This window comes from Lissotriton helveticus, chromosome 11, assembly GCF_964261635.1.
Source record: "Lissotriton helveticus chromosome 11, aLisHel1.1, whole genome shotgun sequence".
NCBI lineage: Eukaryota > Metazoa > Chordata > Amphibia > Caudata > Salamandridae > Lissotriton > Lissotriton helveticus.
The window spans coordinates 306,850,933-306,878,167 of record NC_136072.1 but is presented as its reverse complement, the minus strand read 5'-3'; the positions used below and the strand labels follow the sequence as shown (position 1 = coordinate 306,878,167).

Genomic DNA, 27,235 nt, shown 5'->3' with positions numbered 1-27,235 from the left:
TATCTCATACTCGTCAAAGACGGGCTATAAGCCCCTGCTTCACGATTAGGATGAAAGTGAAAAGTGTGCAAAGGGGCATCGGCTGCTTTTAAAGAGCCTGTGGTTAATTGCAGTCACCTGTGTGCAGCTTTTTATCTTTTGTTATTTTTCTTTTTTAATTAAACCACTCCTATTTACGTATTTTACACATTCTACTTGGTTTGTATACTTTGAACATGGTTTACACCTGCTCTGGGCAGGAGGAACATTGAGATAGTAATTGCTCATGTTGATATGGTTACCTCTCATCTCTTAATGACAGGTTTTTCAGTTGCACATGCAGGTACATTTGAGTGTGTTTCCGCATGCAACTATTTTACATGATATTTTAACGCCGGAAATTCTGCATGCGATTTTGCCTCATGCGAAACACCTGTAATTAAACCGAGCGAAATTTATAGGTGACTTAAGAAATATAATCTCTGTAAAAGTCAGGATAATCTTGTTGTAAACACCTGAATAGTTATTAACATGTAATGCTTGAAAGCTTGAATATTAATTTACGTTCTTTTGAGGGTATATCATCCTTGAAACTGAGGGTTCGTCTTGATCACATCTGATATGAAATGAGGTACGTTGTTGTTGGGTATTAGTAGTGGGGGAGGTATCTCGAGAAAGTAGAGAGGTGACATCATATGTTATTTTAGTCTTGTGTCATTTAAACATTTTATGCTACATACTGCATGGCTCAAAACTGTGAGACGTGTAATTGCCATTTAATTTGTAGGTAAACCAAATCTGGCTGTTTAATGTCTGGAACCAGCATTGTCAGATATTAGCTACTAAGGCCCAGATTTGTAAAGGAACTGCGTTACTCTGCGGCAGGGAGGAATTCCACAAGTGGAGCTTGGGTGTTCCCACACACCCATCCATGAATTTTGGCGCATTTCTGGATTTACCATTAGTGGTAGACCTGTGAATGCGTCAAAATGCCCTGCCACCCCAGGTGTGGCATAACAACGAGAAATATCTTTATTGCTCCTTGTTTTTTTCCACTTTCTACATGTGCTGCATTCTGCAGTACACATAGAAAAGGGACAAATGACTCTCAGGATTGGTTTTATACAGGAAGGTGTCCCTTCCTGCACAAAAACAACACTGCCTACAACATGGCACGAGGGTGCCTGCATTGGCAGCTGAAAGTGCATCAGCACTAAGAAAGGACAGGAATGTCTACTATAATGATATATACATCATATTCCTGCCCTTTCACGCAGTACAGCGCAGCTTGCTGCGTTGTGTGAAAGAATGCATGAAAGAATGATAAGTCTGCCCTTAAGTGTGGGAAGCAGAAGGAAAGTAGCCGTATTGCCAGTATCTGTGGAACAAGAGATTGTGGAAAATTCTAGCCACAGTGGTATATATAGCTCAAAATGGCAGCAACATAGCAGGCTTTTAGTAACACAAAGTGCTCGGCTGCTTAGCCACATATTTCTGAACACATTTTCCATTCTTATTTCTTGATGATTTCTAAACTAGTGGGTGCTCTGCAATACGATAGAAAATTATATATAACGTTCATTATTTGTATAAATGACATCCACAACATTGGGTTTTGTTCCATCTGCCTGTGTGCAGTACTTGGCCATAAATATGTATTTATCTATATGGCAATACCTCGGTCTGATTCTCCATAAACCGAACTCTTGTTCCAACCTTCTTTTTTGTCTTTTTTTTGTAGTTTTTACGGATGGTCGATGCGTGTGCAGGCTTCCTCACTGAAGCACTTCACCCGGAGAACTGTGTGGGAATTTTGAGACTGGCTGACGCTCACGCTCTAGGATCTTTGAAACACCGAGTGCAGAACTTCATCATCCAGAACTTTGTGCAGGTCTCAACCCATGAGGAATTCATGGAACTCCCTGTCGACATCTTGTATTGCATATTAAAAAGCGACGACCTGTGTGTGACGGAAGAGGCGCAGGTGTTTGAGACCGTCATCAGCTGGGTGCATTACCGGCAGTCAGAGAGGCTGGCCTTCCTTCCTTACGTTCTGGAGAATGTCCGCCTTCCTCTTCTGGATCCTTGGTATTTTGTAGAGACAGTCGAAGCCAATGAGCTCATTAGACAGTGCCCTGAGGTCTTCCCTCTTCTACAGGAAGCAAGGATGTACCACCTATCGGGCAATGAGGTGAGTTGTAGACACATAGTATGAAAACAGGGGAAGCGGATACCTGGAAAAAGGAAGGGTCTTGTCTTAAATCCTTAAGATGTTAAAGCAAACGTAATTAATAAGTGTGAGGAAAGATACATCTTCAGCATGGCTTCTGATAAAAGTTTACCCCAGAATCAGCCAGTGCATTCAAAACCAACATTTTAGGACTATAGGAGCTCTGCTAGTGTTACTAATCTAAAAAAGGCCTTCAAGACGAAAGACAGCTTTTTATTTCCATGAATTACTAGTGGCAAAGAAAGCATGTGTTACAATAAAAATAGAAATGTGTTAAGGTAAAGATACTTCATAAGACAAAATGAACAAAAAGCATTTTATTTGTAGAATACCCTGACACAGATGGTGGAGCAACCGTTCTTCATACTGGCTTCAGCAAACTCCTCTATCACCTGCCACTTCCAACCACCCCAAGGTTCCAAGGTGGAACCTGTAACATCCTAAAGGATAGTAACACAGCAGTACGGTGCCTGAAAGGTCAATATAATACTTTTATTTCATTTATAATAAAATCATAAAAGGGTGGATCTTACCACCATTTGGTCAATATTTACATTTTTAAAACCACACAAAAACAGCTTCAAGTCGAAATAAAACAAAGAAGGATAAGAAAAGAAAAGGAATATAAAATTACACGGGCTTTTCAGGAAAGTGGTCTTAGGGGAATGGTAAAGCTTGGAGAAGTGTTATGAGTTGGATCAGGGTACACTTTTGTGACATGAAATTTCGTGGGCTTTTCAAAAAGTGGTGTAAGAGGGAAAGTAAAACTTGGGGAAGCGATGTAAGTTGGATCAGGGTGCACGAATTGAAGTGCTAGGGAAAAGGAACAAGAGAGTCCGTTAGGAAAATAAAGGTGAGTCCATGGGCGGCTGTGTCCAGACCTATTTTCCTGAGTCCTCTTTGGTTGCAGCCTTATTTCCCAGCTCCTGAGCAGCATACTCCAAAAATTTTATGGTATTGCAAGACAGTTTTATCCAGGACCCACTGAGGCATATGATGACGGCCACCCTGCAGGTTCTCACCGGAGCAACTCTCAAGAGTGGTAACAAAGGCACTTTCCTTAGTTTCTGAAGTGCAGGGCATATACAAATTAAATGCAGTAATGACTCTGCACCGTTGTTACAAAGGCGGCAGTCGGAAGTTGATCTACTTTTACTGCAGCCACGAGGAGTAGATCTAGTAAGGCCCTATCATTGTCAGTAAGGGACACAGCATTGAGGAAGCCAAAGCCCAGGGAGGATATTTCTCTGGGGGGGGGGGGGGGGGGGGGGAGAATGAGAAAACGTTAGTGAGAAATTCAAAGACTTTATCCCAAATGGATGCCACGCACACACATTTGAGTAGGAGGTGTTCTAGGTCACCATCACCGTCCTTACAGTTCCAACAGATTGCATTGTCTCTAATGTTGTGAGCGAAGAGACGCGCTGGTGTTCAGAAAGCTCTATGGAGTAGCCAAAATTTTGTCTGGGAAAGTGTAGGGCTGATTTTGTACCTCATGGTTGATTCCCAGGTTTTGGCCCAGTCTGCGTCAGATATTGGGAAAGAGGAGTGTGATTCCCAAAACTGTGTGATGTGTTTATTAAGATTGGAGTGTTGTGGGCGTAGGAGTTTATAAATCCAGGGCACCTGGTGGCCTAGTCTGTTCAGTCTAGAAAAGTAGTTCGGGAGTTGCAGAGAGTTTTGCCCTAGTAATCGCCGACTTTACCTTCAGAAAGTTATAGAATTCAAGTGGAGCAAGGCTGTATCTAGTTTGGAGTTCCCTGAAGGAGAGACGGTAAGAATCCTTATACAATTGGTGTGGGGAAAAAATACCTTTTTTAGCCCAAAGGTCATTATGTAGTGGTTTGTCTTTATACAACATGATGCGGTTATGCCAGATCGATTCCCATCTAGAGCGTCGAATGCTGGTGTCTAGAAGTTTATCGACTTTCAGAAGAGCGATTTTTGTGTTCTGTAAAATGGATTTCGAGCAAGTGATCGTGTTCAGGCTCGCGGTCAAAACGGCCGCTGGAGCGAGTTTTCTAAAAAGGGCTTTTTCTATATCTAGCCAAACGGGGGTGTAATCGGCAGGAGGTGTCAACCAATAAGAGCTTTGTTTGGTGAGGAAAGCTGTTTGGTACAGCTTGAAATCTGCTAAGTTGACCCCTCCTAGAGACTTATCCCGACGGATTTTCTTTATGCTAATCCTTGCTCTTTTCCCTTTCCAGAGAAATTTAGTAAGTAGGGCATCTAATTTGTGGTGGAAATCCGGAGATGAAGTGAGGGGCAGCATCGTGATGAGGTAGTTCACTAGAGGAGAGATTATCATCTTGATGGTCTCAACCCTCCCCCACCATGTTATGAATCGAGGGGACCATCCGTCTAGTTGCGATTACATTTTATCTAGGGTGGTTTTCTCGTTGCGCTGGAGTGTTTCAAGAAGGGTGGTACCAAATTCAATCCCAAGGTATTTAATGAAGCCGGTCTGCCAAGACAGGCCGGAATTTCCCAGCATATCTCTGGTGCCATATATGTTCAGGGGTTTAACCTCTGACTTGTCACGGTTCAATTTGTAGCCAGACTGAACAGAATATCTTTCTATGGTGGTCATGAGAGCCTTGATGGAAGAATCTGGGTGTTCTGTAACCACCAGAATGTCATCCGCATATGCGGCCAGTTTTACTAGCGTCTCACTGAATTCCACGCCCATTATATCATCATTCCGTTTTATATCCGAGATGAGGGGTTCAAGGGCCAGAAAAAATAGAGCTGGTGAGAGAGGGCAGCCCTGTCTGGTGCCCTGTTCTAAGCAAAATGATTCTGATAGGGAGCGGTTGATGACGATCCGGGCAGACGGAGAGGTGAGGTGTAGAGGGCCGTTACCATGTCTATATAAGTCTTCCCCAGGTTAAAAGATAACATGCATTGTTCCAAGAAGGACCACAACACCCTGTCAAATGCTTTTTCCGTGTCCAGGATGATGGCAACAGAGGGAGAGGCTGTTATTTTGCCCTTTTCCAAGACATTGCAAAGTAGTCTGGTATTATCGTTGGACATGCAATATTTAAGAAACCCCACTTGAGAGTTGCTAATCAATTTTGGGAGAATGGCATTGAGTCTGTTCACTAGGATTTTTGCATATATCTTGCATATATCTTGCAATCCAGATTGATGAACGAGATTGGACGGTAGTTTTTTTAGGTCGAGCTATTATATCCCGCAGGGATTAATAGCGAGAGCATATAGTAGGGGAAACAAACTCTTGAACAAGGGCGGATTACGTCCAGTTCATGTGATGCACGCGTGTGAGACGCGCGTGCACAAACCCATCAGCCTCGCTCCCATTTGCTCCCCGAGCCAGGCATTTGAAGCTTCCCCAACGCGCGCTCGGCCTCACTTCTCCTCACACCCCCATATGCTCGTTCCCTCCCACCCTTCCGACTTCAAGCATTCAAGCGTGAAGCTTCCCCAGCGCGCGCTCGTCCTCACTTCTCCTCACACGCCATCAGCCATAAACACCATTTGCCTCGTATCAGACTTCAGAGGAATCTGTCTTACAACGGCCCCTGCCCATCCCCCTCCCCCACTACAGAGAGCGTCTCACAGCTGTGCTTTCACTTTCACAGCCGCGAGGCAGTGTCTCTTTCATGGCCAATGCTTTTTTTTTTAAAGTTCAAAATAAATTCAGTTTGTTGCTTCCCGGTATAAAAATATTGTGGAGGCGTTTCTGTTGGCCGATAACCTTTGTACACTATAACGAATGGAAGTGGAAAACACTCAGACATAAGCTTGTAAACATATGCTAAGAACAATTCACAAATCAAGGATGCATCATTTCCATACTAGCTACAAAGCATGTTTTTCGTGTTACAAAACACAATTGTATCAGGGTGCGTGAAGTTCAATATCCCTGCTGCTGAAAATGTAAACAGACAAAATGTTCCACTTCGCTGTGACCCTGACATTCACACCACACCAGGAAATTAGCTTGAGAATAGGTCCCCAGGTCCACATAAAACTAAGAGGAAGGTACCAGTGAAACAAAATTACAGTTTTTAAAGATACACAAGAAAATCGCGCACTTACAGTATCTTTCCATAGCTGTGATTCAGCAATATAGAATTCAGCAAAAAATCTGCTACAATCCAAGCCCCCGGGGTCATCTCCCTTGGCGTTCTACATGCGCTACGCTTTGTTGTTATGTTTCTCTGATTTCAGACAGATTAAGAGCTGCAAACATTACATCCAATCGAGGGGAAAAGACAGCAATACAACCCAGCGTAAAATAAATGATGCAACATTGCCCTAGTTACATGTGCTTTTCCCTTCCCCCACATTGCTGGCTTCTAAGACTTGCTGTATTTTTTCCGCATGTTGGGTCACATTGTGGCTGATTGATTCTCCTTTCGCCTTGCTCAGTCATTCAGATTTGGAAAGTAAATAACAAGTTGACATCATTACAGCTCTCTGCATTACTGTGACACATTCCTCGCTTTACCATAGCACGTCTACTATCAGCGCACTAAAAAATTGAGCTGGGAGAAGTTGCAGACCAGTGCTATCTATATAAACTAAACGCAGAAAAAGTGAAATGGAAATGTACATGCCTTGATTGTGACAACATATTGTGATACCTTGGTACCTTTATATCTTGTACGGGTTTTAATTTTCACATAAATATGTTTTGATTAAATACACGTAATTTTTTTTTCTGGCCATTTTTTTCTGGGATCATTGAGATATGTCAAATCAAAATCTTTTCCACTATTTTTATTCAAAATAGTTTTATTGGGATTTTTAGTAATACAAACATTATTACAAAGAAGAACACAAGGGGGAGAAGAAAAAAAACAGCTAGCAGATATCATTATCAATGTCAAGATTTGTACCTCATTGTGGTACTTCTGATTAACATCAGTAAATGTAGGCTGTTGTTCTTTGGTAAGCGTTGCAACAGGATTATAGGTTGAGGCAATAAGATTGGTATGTGGGAGAGATACACATCACTCATGGACACCACCACATCACTCAGGGGCACCACCACATCCCTCAGGGGCACCACCACATCACTCAGGAACACCACCACATCACTCGGGGACATCACCACATCACTCAGGGGCACCACCACATCACTCAGGGGCACCACCACATCACTCAGGAACACCACCACATCACTCGGGGACACCACCACATCACTCAGGGGCACCACCACATCACTCAGGAGCACCATCACATCACTCAGGGGCACCACCACATCACTCAGGGGCACCACCACATCACTCAGGGGCACCACCACATCACTAAGGGGCACCGCCACATCACTCGGGAACACCAGCACATCACTCGGGGACACCACCACATCACTCAGTGGCACCACCACATCACTCAGGGACCCCACCACATCACTCAGGGACACCACCACATCACTCAGGGACACCACCACATCACTCAGGGGCACCACCACATCACTCAGGGACACCACCACATCACTCAGGGACACCACCACATCACTCTGGGACACCACAACATCACTCTGGGACACCCCCACATCACTCTGAGACACCACCACATCACTCTGGGACACCACCACATCACTCTAATACACCACCACATCACTCTAATACACCACCAAATCACTCTAATACACCACCACATCACTTTATTACACCACCACATCACTCAGCCCAACCACATCATCACTCAGCACCACAACAGCACTGTCCTTGCTTGCTACCAACAAGCATTGCCATAGCCAATAGGACTCGCATTAGGAAAGTGTAAGCTATTGGCTTTGTGAATAACGATGCTATTAATTGATATATTTTGAAAGCCAACACATATTAAAAAAATGTGTCATTTACAATACCAATAGCTCACACTTTCCTATTGCGACATTGCAAATGCTTGTGTTAAAAGGGGGTCTTTACCTTCTTTCGGGATGACAATTATAGTGGCTTCACCCATTGATTTAGAGACAACACTTTTTATAGCAAAGGAATGGAATCATTTTAATAGGTAAGGGCTGAGAGTTTTTTCAAATGCTTTGTAGAAACTGGCCTAAAAGCCATCAGGGCCCGGTACTTTGCTACTTCTAAGGGATTTAATAGAGGAAGAGAGTTCCTTGTCAGTGAAAGGGGATCCTAATTTGGAGCTATCATCCTCAGAAAGTCTAGGGAGGTTTAGCGAACGTAAGTAATTGAAGCATGCCTCTGGGTCAAACGCCATCTTTTTTTGTAAAGGACTTCATAGAAAGACTGGAAGGTGTATAGAATTTTATTTTGTTTGGTATGGATGTTGTTGGCGGGGTCCCTAATCGATGCAGTACTGAATTGCTTTTGTCTATGCTTAAGGTAAGATACCAGTAATTTCCCTGCCTTATTACCCTTGCATAATTTAAGTGCTTTGAATTTATTTATTCACACTCCAGCGCGTCTGCTCACAATTGTGTTGTACTCGTATTTCTTTTTAATAAGCAGGTCTAGGGCGGGCTTATTGTCCAAGTCGGCTGAATGGGAGATTTCTAGTTACTTGATGTCTTTCTCAAGTGCGTCGAGTTCTGAGTTCAATTTTTTGTTGGACTGTGCCCTGATACCTATAATGACGCCCCTAATTGTGGCCTTGAGTGCATCCCAAACAACAGAGGTGTCCGTACCCAGGCGATCATTCAGTGCAATGTATTCTCGAATTGCGTTCTCTAATCATTGCTTGTTCTCTGAGTCTGAGAGGATGTCATCATTAAAGCGCCAGCGTTTCGGGTGTAGGACCTGCGAGTTTAGTGTTGATACAGGAATGGTCCGAAACTAGTTTGGGTGCTATGTCCGTTTCTTCTATGAGGTGTGTGAAAGGGCTGGAGATTAGGGTGTAGTCAATTCTGGAGTAAGAATTATGGGGTGCCGAGTAAAATGTATAATCTCTCCTGTCAGGGTGTTGTAGTCGCCAGGAGTCACTTAAGTTAAATTTGGAGCAGATACGATTGAGTATTTAATGAGATCGTGAAGAATGATATGTGCATTTGGATTGGCGATCTAGAAGAGGGTCTAGAGGAAGATTGAAGTCCCCGCCTACTATCAAGAGTTCCTCTTGAGGAATGCCCTCAATGGAGGTTGAAACAGATTACCAGTAGTCAGGGTCACCAGTATTCGGCCCGTAAATGTTTACTACGTGAATGGCGTCCCCATCTCTCATTAGGTGTGTGACTAACAATCTCCCATCTTTGTCTTGAGTGTGTGAGGTGATGGAAATGTTAGATTTTTTTTTAATTAGGGTGATCACCCCTCTCTTCTTATGGACGGCTGAGGAGCATAGGGTGTACGAGATCCAGTGATGTTTAATGAATCCAATATCTTCTTCTGAAAGTTTCGTCTCCTGGATTAGGATGATATCGCCTTTGGATTTTGCTAAAAAATCAAAGACTTTTCTATGTTTTACTGGGTGAGTAAGGCCTTTGACGTTTAGGGAACCTATGTTAAGGCTTTCTCCCAGAGTTTTAGTCTAAGTCATCTAAATGGTAGGGATCGCCAAGGAAGTGATCGGCTCTATGATAGGTATGGCTGTGTACGCGAAGATACCAATTTTAGTGACACCAGAGGTATCTGGCACACGGCATGGATCCGACTAGATGTAGGGCCTGTCTCATGGTGGAAAACCTGTGGTGTCCGTTATGGCATGTATGATACTGCTTTTGAGATTTGGTCAGCGACTAACAAAAGAAGAAATAAGAACAATAAGGAAACAACCAATATTACATTTACCCCCAAAACCCACTCCCTCCCTCCCTCCCTTCCCTCAGTGCCCTTGCTCCCCCATCCCTCCCGCCCCTCCCAACCCATCCCCTTCCCCCCAGAAAACTCGAAGTCAGGAGTTGCGACAGCAGTACCGTCTAAAGGCAACACAGAAAGATATAGTAGGGCAGTGTCTCAACAGGAGAAATGTAAGTAATGATTTACCCCACTACAAATATGTGGTAACCTATACTGAAGCATAAGTGAGTCTTATCACCTAGCTGTAACTTAAGCACACTTTAAGCACATTTTAACACATGAAACATAGTGACCACATAAATGGCCAACGAGAGCATTTAACCTTGTTGAGTGTACTGAACGTAATGAACTATGTTAACTAATTAGGACTGCATAGCCCTGATTATACTAGTAAACTGCCCCTGTTAGGGGTCCATCACGTCATGTCATGTATCCAATTTTTTGGCATGTAGCTAACTTACGGCATGAAGCCAACTAGATTATTTGGCAACTTTTTGTAGCTAAAGGAATAGCATGTTGAGCACTCTGACAAGATGAAGATAATAAAACAGAGATACCAGTGGAGCACAAGGGTTCGGCAGTTCAGTGGATAGTCGTGTTGTGAGTGTCCGTTTTCCGCTTTTTGGATGAGCCACTAGATAAGTCCATAGTCTGTGGAGGCGAGACTTCTAGATGACATGCATGATCCTGAGGATTTGAGAAGACATGCGATCTGCCATGTTCGATAATCTTAAATTTTGACGGGCCAGCAAAGGAGAATTGAATGTCTTTCGCCTTCAGTTTATCTCTTAGAGCCAGGAATCCTTTCCTCGTTTCAACAGTCTCTTTGGAGTAATCTTAAGAAAAGAGTATGCGATGACCTTCCCAGGTGATGTGGTGGTTTTTCCTGGCGAATTATAAGATGGCATCAGCGTGTTGGTAGCGTAGTGGCTTACAGATCAAGGGACGAGGGCCTTTCTTCCCTTAGGCATAGAATGTTGGTATGTTGGTATTCTGTGTGCCCTGTCCAGTTCTAGGCCGTGTTGGAATTTGATCCCCGTGACTGTCGGAATCCAAGCTTCAAGGAAGGCCACACAGGAATCCGCATCCTTTTCTGATTCTTGGGGAACGGCAAAAATACGTACATTTCCTCTTCTATTGTGATCCTCTAATTCAGCATTTTGCCACTTGAGATCAGTTGTAGCATTCTGAAGATGCTTTATGATTTTGGAGGATTGGGAGGTTCTGTCCTTTACATCGCTTACACGTTGTTCCGCCTCACAGATGCTTTTGTTCCTAGAACTCATGTCCGCCCTGATTGCTGTAAGTTCCAGTTGCATGGTATCAGTATTGCTTTTCCTCGATTTGGCTAAATCATGGACTTCAGCCAGTTTTTTAAGGATCATGTCCATCGTGCTGGTCAGATCTGATTTGGCTTTGATTGGAGATTCCGACATTGTTCGTTCAGGTCTTACTTTCTTATTGTTGGTCCTACTGTCCCTGTCCACCATTTTCAGCACGTTCTAGGAGAATGGGGGATATGCCAGGCAAGTCAAAGTTTATTCTAAGAGGTCTTGTTGGTAACCCCTCTTCTGCTTACTCTTGTTCTTCTCTGCACTTTTGTCTTTTCTTGGCTTGCGGATGACTTTTGTGCACAAGGTTGCAAGGGATGAGACAATGAGACTTACTTTGCTGTGAGGGAGTGTAGCAGAACAGCAGTACAGTAGCAACACCACCGGAGAATTACGAGGGAGAGCACGCTGGGTCTGATGTTGGTGCTGGTAGGTAGGTAGGTAGTCGCCACACTTGAGGATTGTGCTGTAAGAGAGCTGACGGGCAGGTTGTCAGTTGGCGGTAATTTAGACCCACTGGCATCCCATTTGTGGAATTGACTTGCGATCGAAGATGGTAAGGCCCGGTGTTGCAAGAATGGCCTGGTGCTGTCGGTTAGAAGAAGGATCAGCATGCAGCCATTTCGCCATGCAGTATGTTGGCAGTTTGTAATCATAGGACACCCCTGTTGCGTGCAGTTTGTGGGGTTGACCAGCACTGGTCCGATTTAGTAGGGCAAGGTACAGAGGAAAGGCTGCGCTAGGATACCTTAGAGTTGCAGAGTCGCCGAGCAGGACCGGGGGAGTTAGCGCGCCATCTTTGCAGCCATTAGGAGTTGTAGCGTGCACCACAGCACTGGGTAGGGATTTAGCGAGAAATGTCGCTGCAAGGACACATGTAGGAGATTCACTTCCAGCTCACAGGTTGCTCTCTGAAGACTCACCCTCAGCGCTCAGATTGCTCTCATCCTGACTGGGATCGGCAGCTCGTTGTCGGGGGTTGGGTGATTCTTTCGCATGACCCGTATTACCTAGCTCCGAAGTAGCCCCCACACAGCGGTGGTCCGTATTCGTCAAGCAGGTCCTGGGAGTCGCGCAGGTCCTGAGATTTGGCGCGCTCTCGGTGCCGGCAGTGAACGCATCACCTCACTCGACTTTTTCCGCCTCCATCAGTGAGTCAGGCAGCACGCAGCAGAACAGGGGACTTGATGGGGCATAACGTAGCTCCTAGGCGCTGGTGGGGGGATAGGCAGATCACTTAACTCTTGTAACCAGCGAGGGCGTTTGAAGAAGATGTATGTAGAGGGCTCTCCACAGCATTCAGGGAGGCAGCATTACTCGCAGCGCCATTTTCCCCTCAGTCGGCGCCATTGCTGGGTCAGGCAGCTCATCTTCGGGGGACCGAGGTGAGTATTACTATTAATTTCTGCATCAATGGGGCACCCACCTTAAAGAAATGCTGGAGTTGCGTGTAGAGATGAGTCCGGTCAGATTGTCGAAGGGCCTCAACTTGTGCGAGTTGTGATTTAGTTAATGCAAGTCGGAACCATTTTGATACTCCGCGGCAGGCTCAGCATGGGTCCGCTGATGGTGTCGATTTCATCGGTTAAGGACATCTGCGGATCGAAATTTCGGTGTCGGCGTGTTCCACAAGATGTAAAGACTCAAGGCCCGGTGTTCTTTTCTCGGAGAGTGTCGGATTGCCTCCTAAAAGTAGACAAAGTCGCTCTTCTGCGTGCTGAGCGACGGGTTCAGGCAGCCATTACCACTGCCGTCCAAGGCACGCTACAATTATAAGAATTGAAAGATTCTAGCAGTACTTTACAATTGAATTATAGAGATCTTTATGCTCCTTGATATTATTGCTTTCCTTTGTTCCCCGGCACCTCTCGCTCTCTCTCTCTCTCTCACCCTCACTCTGACTGTCTCCCTCTCTCTCTCTCTGTCTTACTTCCTCTCTCTCCCCCTCTGTCACCCTCACTCTGACTGTCTCCGTCTGTCTCCCTCCATCTCTCTCCCTCCCTCTGTCTGTCTCTCCCTCTGTCTCCCTCCCTCTGTCTCTGTCTGTCTCCCTCCCTCTGTTTCCCTCCCTCTGTCTAACTCCCCCTTTCTGTCTCCCTCTGTCTGTCACCCTCTTTCAACCTCCCTCTGTCTGTCACCCTCTGTCTCCCTCCCTCTGTCTCCTTTCCTCTGTCTCCTTACCTCTGTCTCCCTCCCTCTGTCTCCTTCCCTCTGTCTCCCTCCCTCTGTCTCCTTCCCTCTGTCTCCCTCTCCCTCTGTCTCAGTCTGTCTCCCTCCCTCAGTCTCACTCTCCCTGTGGCTCACTCTCCCTCTGTCTCCCTCCCTCTGTCTCCCTCTCCCTCTGTCTCCCTCTGTCTCCCTCCTCTGTCTCCCTCCCTCTGTCTCCCTCCTCCCTCTGTCTCCCTCTGTCTCCCTCTGTCTCCCTCCTCCCTCTGTCTCCCTCCTCCCTCTGTCTCCCTCCCTCTGTCTCCCTCTCCGTTCCTCTGTCTGTCTCCCTCTGTCTGTCTCCCTCTCCCTACCTCTCCCTCCCTCCCCCTCTGCGTCCTTCTCTCTCTGTCTCCCTCCCTCTCTGTCTCCCTCTCTCTCTGTCTCCCCCTCTCTCTCTCACCCGCTGTCAACCTCACTCTGACTGTCTCCCTCCCTCTGTCTCTGTCTGTCTCCCTCCCCTCCTCTGTCTCCCTCTGTCTGTCAACCTCTTTCAACCTCCCTCTGTCTGTCACCCTCTGTCTCCCTCCCTCTATCTCCTCCCCTCTGTCTCCTTCCCTCTGTCTCCCTCCCTCTGTCTCAGTGTGTCTCCCTCCCTCTTTCTCCCTCCCTCTGTCTCCCTCTCCCTCCCTCTGTCCCACTCCCTCTGTCTCCCTCCCTCCCTCTCCCTCTCTCTCTGTCTCCCTCTCTCTGTCTCCTCTCTCTCTCTCACCCTCTGTCACCCTCACTCTGCCTGTCTCCCTCTCTCTCTCTCATCCTCTATCACCCTCTGTCACCCTCACTCTGACTGTCTCCCTCTCTTTCTCTCCCTCCCTCCGTCTCCCTCTCCCCTGTCTCCCTCTGTCTACCTCTGTCTGTCTTCCTCCGTCTGTCTCCCTCCCTCCCTGTCTCCCTCCCTCTCTGTCTCCCTCCCTCGCTGTCTCCCTCTGTCTCCCTCTCTCTCTGCCTTTCTCTCTGTCTCCCTCCCTCTCCCTACCTCCCTCTGTCACCCTCTCCCTCCCCCCTCTCCCTCCCTCTGTCTCCCTTTGTCTCCCTCTGTCTCCTTCCCTCTGTCTGTCTCCATCTGTCTCCCTCCCGCTGTCTCCCTCCCTCTGTTACCCTCCCTCTGTCACACTCCTCCCTCTGTCTGTCTCAATCCCTCTTTCTGTCTCCCTCCCTCTCTCTGTCTCCTCTGTCTCCCTATGTCTATCACCCTCTGTCTCCCTTCCTGTGTTTCCTCCCTCTGTCTCCCCCTCCCTCCCTCTGTCTCCCCCCCTCGTCTGTCTCTCCCCCTCTGTCTCCCTCCCTGTCTCCCTCTCTCTGTCTCCCTCTCTCTGTCACCCTCTGTCTCCCTCCCTCTGTCTGCCTCTCTATCCCTCCCTTCCCCCCTCCCTCTCCCTTTGTCTCCCTCCCTCTCCCTCCCTCTGTCACCTCACCTGGCGTGCGTGTGTGTCAGCCGGGGCTGAGACAGCTTCCCGGACACACCTGAGTACTTCACAGGTTTTTAAAAGACCACTCACTTGTTAATGAGGCAATGTTGTATTTCACCTCTGCTTGGCGCCCCTGCATCTCCACTCTGACCTTCGCGGGAATCGCCCGGCCCCCATTGAGCGCTGCTGCAACCGGCAGTGTTTGCAGACACAGGACACTCTTTAAAAACTTTTTAAAAAACACAGGTAGGATGTATGCAAGGTCCGCGGCCTGCCACGGAAGGCTTGCTGGGCCGCTGGCGGCCCGTGGGCCGTACTATGAGTACCCGTGCTCTAAGGCATCAATGTAAACATGACTACACAAATCCCCTTGGCTTGCTGGTCTCTGTTTTTTAATTATTTAATCATAAACGTTTAATACCCTTGCACCTAAACAATGCAGTAGAATTTCCTTTTTCTTTTCAGCAGTAAAATCCTCATCAGCTTCTTCAAAGTACTCACACCAGTCTTCCCATTTGAGGCTAGGTTGGCCTGATGCTGGTAAGAATGGCTGAGGAGGTAAAAGGTTTCAAATGTTCCCTGATGCCATGAGTTCTGCACAGAATTTAATTAAATACTTCACAAAATACACTGTAAGAATGACCAATGTTGCTATAATGTACAAATCACCTTGTATTAAAGTGTACACATAACTGCATATGCACTGTATAGGTGTAAACCCTGAAAGTAGGTTGAACAAGGTGTGCACTTCACCCAATATGCACTTACCGCAATCTTGAAGAAAGTGTACACATAACTGAAGTTGTAAGGATATAACGTAAATACTTAATAAATTAGACCTTCTATTCCTGTCTTTATTTCCTTTTCACAGACACCAAGTGAATTGTATGCACATTACTGCACAAATGCGCTGACATGGACTTAACACAACCCTTTAAAAGTGTGGACTGCTCTTAATAAGGTGAAAAGTGTGCGCATCACTGCACATGCTCGCTGACTCAAGGAGTAAATACTGCCCTTGAAGAACTGTAATCTTCATTCTCAGGGAATACTTACTAATAAAAAAAGAACTTGGCACAGAAGCTGAATATATGAAAAGACATCTTTATTAAATTTAATAAGTGAGGCCACGTCACACAGAAGCCGTAGCAACTGAATGAGGTAGTCTGAAGAGTACAGAAAACAGAGGCCTTTTATATGCTTAGGGTTACAAACTTCAGCATACAAGTAAGGGGCAGTCCTTGCTTTTGCAAGCATGCAAAATGCCTAACATTCCTTCTTACACAAGCCGGACAAACCCATAATAAAAGGACCACAACCCATATCATAAACAGACCATAAAAGAAGGAACAGAAACAGATAGAAGTGGGATAAGGTATGTTTGTGTGCAGTAAACATTTATGATGTCCTGTGCTCTGATCCTTAATCTTGATCAGCTAAAGGGCAGGAACTGGTTTAACAAGGTCAGCTTCAGGCAACAGGGTCAGTTCACTCAGGTCAAACAGGAGTCAGCACGAGCTCGAGCTAAGGTGTAAATGTCCTTAAAAGACTAGTTCAGCCACAATCATCGGCCTATGTGAGGGCAACCACAAAATGGCTGGCATACACAAAATGGAACCCACGGGTTCAGAATTCACAGAACCTCAGACCCTCCTTTTGCCCTTACATAGGCAATCACTCAGTCTGTATCTGAATCGATGTCAATATTATCCGTTATTCCCTTCACTAAGGCATTATTACTCGAGTTATCTTTCATGGAACGCAAGGGATAGACTTTGTTGGCATAAATAAACATCGTCTGATATGCCCATACAGACCCATTGTAGCTAAATGACAGAACCAAATAGGGAATATCTCTATCTGTAGTATGTGGCATAAGACCACACACCCAACAATTAGTGGTGTTCATTACTAACTGGTGTTGATGCAGAAGCTGTACAAAGGAATTATTAGTACACTCTGACCTCCTAACCAGTTCATGTTCAGGTAAAATATGGAAATAATGCGAAGAAGTAGTAGTAGGAAGAGACATAGGTTGGGAGGTGGGTACAGATGTCAATTGGGTAGCAAAAACAATCCAACCCACAAAAGACAATGTCATGCTTAAAAATACTAGACAACATGTTATTAAGAACATATGGACAACAGGAGAAAGTAATGACCACTATTACAAACAAAATTATCATTTTTCACAACTCTAAGCAGAAAGCAAATCCTAAAATTATCTAGTAAATTTTTTTATGGCTCCTTTGCATTTCAGTAACTTATTATATGTTCAGGTGAAACAGTGGTGATCCTCATCAATGCTCTGAGGTGAAAAGGGATATTCTTCCACAGGGAATGGACTTTATTCTGCTTTTACTAAACAGAATACTACTTTAAAACAATGCCAGCAAAACAGCAAAAATCAGTCTCCTAACACCCATTTTATGCAATCGCACGGGAAATACCCAGAGTCCATCCAAGCCTCTCCGGCAGGCTTCTATTGTTCATCAAATCCTCTTCTGTTGTTTTCTTCCGCATGGGCCTCTTCATTCAGGCCTTTCATGAAAATGGTCCTTCTCAGTATCCGTCGGAGTGCCCTCCTGGCAAACACTCGCAGCTTATTTGAAAGTCTCAGTGTCTCAAGGCAGTGCACCAATATCTCTCCTCTGCGGCAGGCACTACAGATAGTGTGCTCTCCATTGAGCATGGGCACAGATCATCTCATGCAGACCCAAGTACTATTAATCAGGAAAGAGCAACAGGCTTTCATACTCAGCAACACTTTCAAACTCCAACACTCGCTTTTCAGTGTCAGAGGATGATCGGGCTGCTCTTTCATTTAATCATAGGTACCACAATGTAGTGCCTTTTGCCGGTCTTTGGTCCTCCGGTGCACTGCACTTCCGTTGGAGCAAAGGAAAAGGGGTTGTGTGGCCAAAACTCAGGCCAAGGGGCTCAAGGGACTGCACACTGTCAGAGGTTACCAGCACATGACAGGTGGAACACTGAAGCCTCAAAACAACATTAATCCTTCTCTTTCGCTCTTTTGCACTGAAATTCTGGTTCTGTGATGTCCAATGCCATCTGATGGAGCAAGTTCGATGCTTTGGAGATACCATTGATTGCGCGCTGGCGATTGCTTGTCCAGCCTTACTGCTTTCTGGGTGCTGGGACTGTAGCTGTCACTGATGGGAATTAGACTTACATCAGAGTTCCGCAGGTTATTATGACTTAATCCCGCAGAACCTAGTGATGTAGGAAATGAGACATAGTTGTTATTTTCCTTCAATTCAGTAGAAAAACAGTTCATTGTATAACAAGGGGACTGCAAGCAGGTGGCCTGCAATCTGCGAGGGAGTGGCCATATGCCATGGGACAATTCTGGTCTAGAGTATACTGTCATTCTCAAAGGCAATACAAAGACAAAGACAAAGGCAATAAGCAAAACAGTGCCTCTAATCTCTTCAATTGGGTTTCCATATGAGAGCATATCCTCTACCATCTAAGGGTAGATAACTACATGAGAATTCTATCTAAATGGATGTCCTCACACATAGTGGCATCATCTAATGGGGTAAACATATTTTTTCTCTCAATGATTACATATAGGTGTCCCTAAATTCTTTATCTAAAACATCTAAAAAGAGAAATCGCATAATACATATTATCAGGGACATGTCGATACCTCCCTTTTAATAACTGTGCATCAAGTGCACTACGCAATACACAGGCTAATAATCAAAATGTGGAAACTTGTCTTACTATAGTATTGAGTCAGTTACCCAGTCCATCATTACCATGACGGTCAGACTGGAAAACATCGAGGTAGGCCTAAATAAAATTCTTAAAAACCAGTCTAGTTATACAAAACAGATTTATACATAATATGGGGTTCCTAGTACATTACTCCAATCTGGAAGTATGAACCTAATACAATAATAACAATAAAAGAAGGCTAACTGGTGAAAGGAATATGGAAAAGGGAAAATGGGACTAGGACACAGCTAAAATCCCCAATTACTAGGCACGATGCAACATCAATCAGGGGAGAAGTGACGAAAGAAAAATCTATAGGAAGAACAAGAAATTTCTTGGGTGATAGTCAAGCATGTGACACAACACCAAAGTGGGGGGGTGATACACAAAAATCAAAATAGTTCATGAATGTTAGCTCAACCGCTGGCCTCTACACCATATACGGTAATCTCAGCTAATGTTCCAGTTCCTTTTTCAGGGAGGAAAAAAAAAAATAAGCCTTGTTTCCTTTATGGTACAAAGCCATACACTATTCAGGAAGCAGAACAAAACTGACTAATGTAATATAAAAATTAGGTCACCATGCACAAAAGTCACAGATCTATAATTTATCCTTACGTCCAATTCAGGATGCATAAATTTAGGGCTGCCTGTTCCTTACAGGAAAGGGGGCAGTAATATGACTGTAGGTGAAACCTTGTTTCCTGTATATCTCTTTTATTTTACTTCAATACTATATAGCCAAAATAGACATGCACTGGTGAAGTGTTGTCTGTCTTTCTGTGAAATTTAGTGTCAAAGCAAATCTACCCAACTGTTTGCAGGATACACATCGTCATGTATATCCCTTTGTCGTGTATTCCTATAGGTTCTGAATCAATCCCCCTATTCCTGACCCTGTTCTGGTTAAACTAACTATCAAGTTAACTAACAGTCAGCCCATGAGGCAAGAAAAGCCCCCATGATGCAGATACCGTTATCTGACGCAGTCACACTACGGCACAGGAACGTGTTATCTGATTAGGTCATAACGCTTGAGATCTAATTAGACAAGCGACATTCCTCCAGCCCCTGATAAGGCATACGACGTTCTCATAACAAATCAAACCTATGACAACCTGGAAAATCCGTGCGGCCATTGTTTTGATTTCACAGAGAACTTTAGTAAAAGAATGTGCTAACGAGCAAGTCGTATGACATCTTTATTGACGTATCTATGTCCATCCTTACGTCAATCTCGGCACCTTTAAGGTATAAATATTGCCGATCTTGCCCTATGCAAACACACGCGTGGTGACAAGACGGAGCAGCCATACTTGCCAAAGCCGAGAGCAGAAGCAGACCCCGCTGGCGCAGCCCCGCCTTCCTGACGCGCTGAGAGACGCGCTGCTATCTCAAGCCGAGAGACCCAGCACCGGCGCTTTCGGGCAGCCCTCGCAGGCGGCCTGGAATATCGAGAGCAGAGAAAGAGATACCATTCCTCATTCATCCTAAATTCCAGGTACAGAACTGAATAACCCCTCACAGAGAATTCTTTAGTTATTCACTTGGCAAAAACAAACTTAACTTAAACTGTAACTTTCTATTCCCGCCCACGCATTAGACTTAGGTCAGGTACACGGGGTAGGCGTATTTAGAAACACCAGTTGAGTACGTTTAGTCAAATGTATATGTGTATGTAAATATATTTTAATCATTTGAAACATCATATGGCTCAGAAACCATATCAATGTTTTTACAGTATTATTTTATACTATTGCTTTTAATGTATGCACTTTACTTAACTATAAGTATTGCAATAATATCGATCCATTTCTCATGTATGAGAAAAGAGACTGATCAATAAATAACACCTTTTTATTGAACACGCCCGTCTCTTCCTTTTCTCTACATTCTGATGAGACTAAGAATGCACGTACTGACTGAGTAAAATAATTGCCTTGTGCTCACACGACTCTGGAGATTGACTTTTGATTAGGGGAGAGCAAAGTTGTCATGTTCTATGGTTGTCAGAAACTAAATCCCTTCTTGTCTAATCAGGGAAGTTAATTCCTCCTTGAACATTCGAGAAAGTTTCTAGCGAACTCTGAGCTAAGCTGGCAAACCCAAAACTTAAGTCTAGTATCGACAGTAGTAGACCTAGTTAACGTCTGGCCTATGCCTTTACTGCTGTAGGTATTATTCCAATGCGCAGAGCCTATTGGGAAAATAGGAGCTACACTACATGGCGCCCAACGCGTTTGGAAAGGGCGATAAAACTAACGTAAGACATTTAGAGTAACTCAGTCGTGCTTTCTCACTCAGACCCCTTTTCCCATTATACTCCAAAGACGTCTGGAGTGGGTGAAAGGTTATATCCTCCAAAACCTCGCAGGAGGGAACTCCTATGTATGGTTCTTGGTATAGTCAATGTTGAAGGATACACTGTTCCAAAATATTGTGCATCTAATCTCTGTTTCCATAAAGAAACCTGATCTGCAAACAGCTATAATACCATCCGGTCAGTAAAATGACTGAAAGTGATGATGAAAGAGAGGCAGTTAGATTAGCAACTGAACTCGCAGATGCTGATGCTACCATGCAAGCAGCAGACGCGGATATAATACTCATTCCGGTCATCAAAAGGAGATCTATAACTCTAAAACTTATAGAAAATGGACTGACACCTAGAGGTGGCACAGTCATATTCGTAATTGAGGCACACGAATATCGGCAGACAGAGGTATATTATACATGGATACATTTTCCAGCAGCAAATGCTGTAACAAAGTACTTCCACTATTACAAAGTAGAGGAACCTCCTAATGAGTACACTCCTTTCGAGGAAGTGGAAGTACCACTCAAATTCCAAGAGCATTTGCTCTTATTTGATGGCGCCCTAAAACATAATAATCACATCACCAGGCTCGGTCCTTTAGGAAGACCAGGAGCAACGTGGCCGGTACTAGCCGGATACACACCGCATCCAAACTTCGAAAGAATGCCTGCAGCAGATCTTTTAGTACAACTAAAACAATTAATAAAAATTCATAGACAATTAGTTCAGTATGTAATGCGGACTTCAACAATTCAGCCAGCGATTAAACTTCCACAGCTGACCCCTCACCAGGGGAACACAAATAAAATCACACCACAGAACATCCAATCCTGCCTAGGTAAAGTTCCGGCTAAACGGGAACAAATACCATTCTGGTTTGCACAGAAAATCACCCAAATAGAGGCGGTGTTTCCTGACACCACCCCGCTAGAAAAACACAGGATTCTGACTATATGTCTCCCAATGGGAATGGCACCACACATAGAGGACTGTGACACTTGGGGTACAGTCTTTGCTTCCATCTACACAAAAACGCACGGTGTTCCATCCATTTCGGTAATACCAGATGTGCTAAAACAAATTCAAGATGAATACGGTCCAGAACCAGCTTTAACTCTTGGTATGAAATTACTGAAAGACTTCAAGCAGGTCTCGGCTATATTATTAGCCAACATAAAAGGTGAAGCAGCAAACGTGGCGATCCGCCAGAGGTTAAAAGAGACAGATATAGCAGACCAACCAGCTGAAATTGCCAGAATCATAGAAAAATCCTATGAGGAACTAGGTAGAGATAGTCTAGGTGGAATACCAGTAAAACCGCAACTGACTGAAAGTCCAGAAAAAATATTTTTTAATAATAATTCACCAAAAAAGAACTGGGATGGAAACAAACAATCCAATCCTAAAGAAAAGAAATTCCAGTCCCGAGGAAGGTCTCCTAGGCAAAGAGAGAAATCTCCAAACCGCAGACAGAGGTCACCGCAGTGACCCCTCTGGGAATAGATATAACCTTAGAAATAGGGATAATATTAAAAAACCTGATAGATATCAAGACATTGATACACGTCCCTCTCAATCTTTTCAGAATTCCTCGCAGAAATCGGAAAGAAGAGGACGATCAGAACAAAGAGAAGAGCACGCCAAGTCCAAAGACAAGGAACCTGCTCAACTAAAAAAGAAATTACAATTTCCAAAAAAGAAGGTAGCCAGTATCAAGGTAGTTAACAATGCCGAGAATACTGAGGACACAACTGAAAAACGGAGAGTGGGCTCAGACAATGCTAGACAGCGCAGCAGAGGTGAGCATAGCTCGCAAAGTCCTTATGAATCATCTGGAGACAGTGGACACGAATGAATATCTTCAAGTGGAAACTGCAGACACCAGAGTTAGCAAGCCCCACAAGATATACGAGATAACATTACGTATAGAGGGAGATAAGACTAGGAAAATAAGGGGACTATTTTGGGATAACCTCTCCAAGGGCTATGACATCCTTCTAGCTGAAAAAGACTGGCCACCAGAGTTTGTCAGGGAGTGCCCTCATGGCGAAGAAGTAATTATGCCTGCCTTCTCGAATCAAATCCCGATTCATAAAAAATACACACTTGCTAGAAAGTGGGCAGTGGCCTTAGCACCTGCTTTATATAAAAATCATGCAGGATGGGATGAGGATTCTCCTCCTCACAAAATCCAGTTAAAATCACAACCTACTGCACAAAGGCAGTACCCAATTAAGCAAGAAGCTAAAAAACAGGTAAATGAAATACTAGATCAGCTAGAATACCAAGGGGTGATTGAAACTTGCACCTCACAAATGAACAATCCTTTGTTTCCGGTCTCCAAACCAGACAATTCATATCGTCTAGTTTTGGATTACCGACACCTTAACACATGTTGCAAAACCTTTGCAGTGCAAAACTCACACAGTGCTGCACTAATGAATAACATAGTGCGCAAAAAATACAAAACAACCTTGGACATCTCCAATGGATTCTTTTGTCAAAATATAGCACCAGAGAGCAGATATTTAACTGCATTCTCAGTAAATGGCACTCAAAAACAATTCTGTCGGTTAGCCCAGGGGTACAAGAACAGCCCGGGGGTATTCTCAGCGAGAGTAACAGAATTACTACAACTATATGATGATGAAGCATTATCTTATGTCGATGACATTTACTTAACAGATGATGACTTGGAGACTCACTTGAAAAGAGTGAACACCATAATACTTGGTCTCGCTGCAGAGGGTTACAAATTCAACTTCAAAAAATCCAGAATTGCCCATCTGACGGTCCTATTCTTAGGATATGAGTTATCAAGTGAAGGCAAAAGCCTGGCAGACAATTTCCTAGAGAAATGTGCCGTAATCCAAGCTCCTAAAACACTAAAAAACCTACAGTCAATTCTAGGCTTCCTAAATTTCGGAAGAACATACATTGCAAATTACGCAGAAAGGGTCAAACCCCTTTATGATCTAATTAAACCAGACTTCAAAAGATCCAGTTGGACTCAAACACACACAGAAATTTTGAGATCCCTACAAACAGACATGCTAATTAAAACAAAATTAGAAACACGTGATAACACACGCAATCTTGTGATTCGAGTCATCCCAGGGAGATGCGGATTCACATACCTGACCTCTAATGAGGGAGAAAAGGTACCAATTGCATTCAAATCACACATGTACACAGAAGCTGAACAGAAATTCAGTAATACAGAAAAAATCATTCGCGCAGTTCAAACCGCAATAGCTAGAGAAAAAGACATAGCTGACGGTAGACATATCACAGTCAGAACAGCTGAATCAGCCTTTGAGGCACTAACAACACCGTGTAATTTACCGACAACAACATTGAATCCGGAATGGATACAATGGGTGAATTCAATCACAACGGACAAAGTATACTACTACTTTGATCCAGAACTAGAAGAATTAAAAAATCTAAAATATGAAAAGACGTATCCTCTGCCAATCGACATTCTGCCTCTACGACATTACGCCTGTGTAATCTATACAGACGGACATGCTCAACCCTCCGTTTGGGGAGAACAAGCATACAACCCCACATGTGAGATTACAAAAGAAGTGTGGCGCGGAGGTAAACTAAGACCTCTATTAACAAAATCACACTCAGTAGAAACTAATTCAGAACAACAAACTGAAATAATAGCTTTGAAAATGGCGCTAGATAATGCGGATCGCGAATTCCCGACACTTATAGTGTCAGATTCGTATTACTGCGTCAAATCATACAACAAGGATTTGCAGACATGGATTCAAAACGGTTACAAAGATGACACAGATGCACCAATAAAGCAGAAACTGCTCTGGGAACAAATAGCTCTTTTACAAAAAGAACTACCAAAGACTCACGTGACACACTCACTGAGTCACCAGCGTGATGGCGTTCACGTTGCAGGGAATTCATTGGCTGAAACAGCTGCAGCGGCAGCCACTAAATCGGCTCCCGTAGTTCGAAAAAAGCGTACATTAAAATACATTGACGGTGAAACATTGCTGGCGGTGAAAACGTCATCAAAAGGCGACTGCTCAGCGTTACCGATCAACTATCCACTCAATTATACATACATAATCGATGCAAACTCCGTCCCTTTTGCTCGAATCCCTGGAGTGGGGGATAGAGTGATTCCAAACATGGACAGGAGAAGCTTGTTAATCGCAGACGCACATATGGGCGAGGGTCTCAAACACCTCAAACTAAAAGATTCTCTGGAAGATTTACAATCACGGTACTGGTGGCCAGGCATGAGCCTGCATTACACCATGTTTGTAAAAAACTGCCCAAACTGCAACAGAGATCGCAGTGGGGAGAGAAACAGTTTAATACCTCGTCGTATCAAGGCAGATAATATGACCAATAAAAAGCAGGGCTTGCGATTAACATATACAGGCTAGTTTCCACTTATAATGTAGATCCTCAGCACTCGGCTGACGTCCGGACTGTTATACAAAGATTTGCGAGTCTAAATGGCATATACGCTAAGAGCATGCTACGTTTGACCATTGTTTTCACTCAGGCACACCAGCCTGGGGGGAAACATGGCCAAATGAGCACAGTCCAGCGGGAATCTTCTCACTTCCTTCCTGAGGGTACGGGATGGTGTAAAGAAAAAACCAAGGCAGAAAGCAATCTATAATGGAAAGTTCGGGAGCTGGGTGGGTCAAACATCTAATAAGTGTCCAACGTAGTCTAAATAACTTGCCAAGAAATTCTCTGAAGGGATTCAGTCCGTACGAATTATTATTTGGAACTAGAATGATTATCTCTGACCTCGACAGTCAGACTTCAGTGGTTAAAGAAAAAAGCTTTGATGTCAAAGACCGTTTGGCTATTTTGCAGGACTTAAACAAAACAAGAAAAGACCTGAGCAACATACAGTTGAAACAACAGCCAACAACCACTGAAGAATCACCACCTGTCCCAGCAAGACCTGTCTGGATTCCAAAAGTCGGGGATCTAGTCAGGGAGAAGATCGCGGTAAAGAAGGAATTTGGGCCTTCTTACAGAAAAGCAGTTCCTGTCTTGTCTGTCAACGGGACAAGATCAGTTGTACTACCGCCACTTGCTGGTAAAAAGGAGAACCGAGTTGTATCCATCGACCTGGTAAAACCACAACATGTGGCCGATAACAAACAGTAGGCCAAGTGGACTCCCAATAAGTAGCAGAACACCAAGGTTTGCTACCAGTACAGAGGTCCTATCAAAAAGGCTCATCACATTCGAAACGCCTACAGAAGAACAGCAAGGACTATGCAACAATGCAATAGAACTAAGACCTCTGAAAACCCAAATAAAAACATTTAGCAGAGACACACCAATCTATACTGAAGTACCAAGTGACAATGCAAGAAACGAAAATCCTGAACCAATTGGAACAATTGACAGAACTGCATCCGGTTACTTCATAAACTTCGATGATTCCTCTGAAAGCCTCAGTGAATCAAAGACACAGCCATCATCAAAATCCTTTAAAGACAAAGCTAAGGAACTTTTGAACCAACTGAAAGAGACATATCTGGTTTCTCCATGGATTGAATTTTGGGTGGGTTTTGGTGCATTTATCCTCATACTTTGGCTCATCATGGTATTTACTTTGGGACGCTTCATTGAGGGAAAATATGCTAAAATGGACACAGCAAGTCAGAACATCAACTTGATCCTCAAACCACACACATCTTCACACGTCGAGAAAAGAGAACTTTCTTCAGAACTTTCGTCAGCCAACTTCACAGCCAATCCGATACCTGGTGGGGTAGCCTGGGACAACACTGACTATGAAATTTATGGTCCGGTCGAGATCCTGAAATATCCACACCAAATCAAGATCTCCTTGAGTGACTTTGCAAAACCAAACTCATTTGCTGATGATTGGGACTTCGAAAACATTAATAATATGATGTCTGATTTAGTAATGTCTGCTAAATTTACAAAACATGATTATTTGCAAGGTTCTACAAATTATGATAGTATGTACTGCTATAACCATTATGGTAACCATTTTTTGCATAAATCTGCACAACCTAGAAATGTTTTAAATTATAATCAATGGGAACATTGTGCTACACCTCCAAAAGGGAGCTCAAGAACCGTTTATGACAAATATTCATATTTTTCAGGTTTTAACATAAGTAATGCTGAAACATTTTATTTCAAATTGTCAAACAAGACAGGGATGAAAACCATGATAACCAACACAAAGTTGATATATTCAGATTCATTCTTCGAAAAAATGAATACTTTTGGATTTGATTATTGGG

General features: G+C 44.0%; 1 protein-coding gene across 2 annotated transcripts in view; it reads left to right on the top strand.

The window, feature by feature from the left end:
• Nucleotides 1-27,235, top strand: part of KLHL6 (kelch like family member 6) — an 815,903-nt gene that overhangs the window by 377,103 nt on the left and 411,565 nt on the right. For both annotated transcript variants that reach the window (XM_078665473.1, XM_078665472.1), the window contains exon 3: nucleotides 1,721-2,170. In XM_078665473.1, coding sequence (XP_078521599.1) covers nucleotides 1,721-2,170 — 450 coding nt within the window. The remainder of the gene's footprint in view (nucleotides 1-1,720; nucleotides 2,171-27,235) is intronic.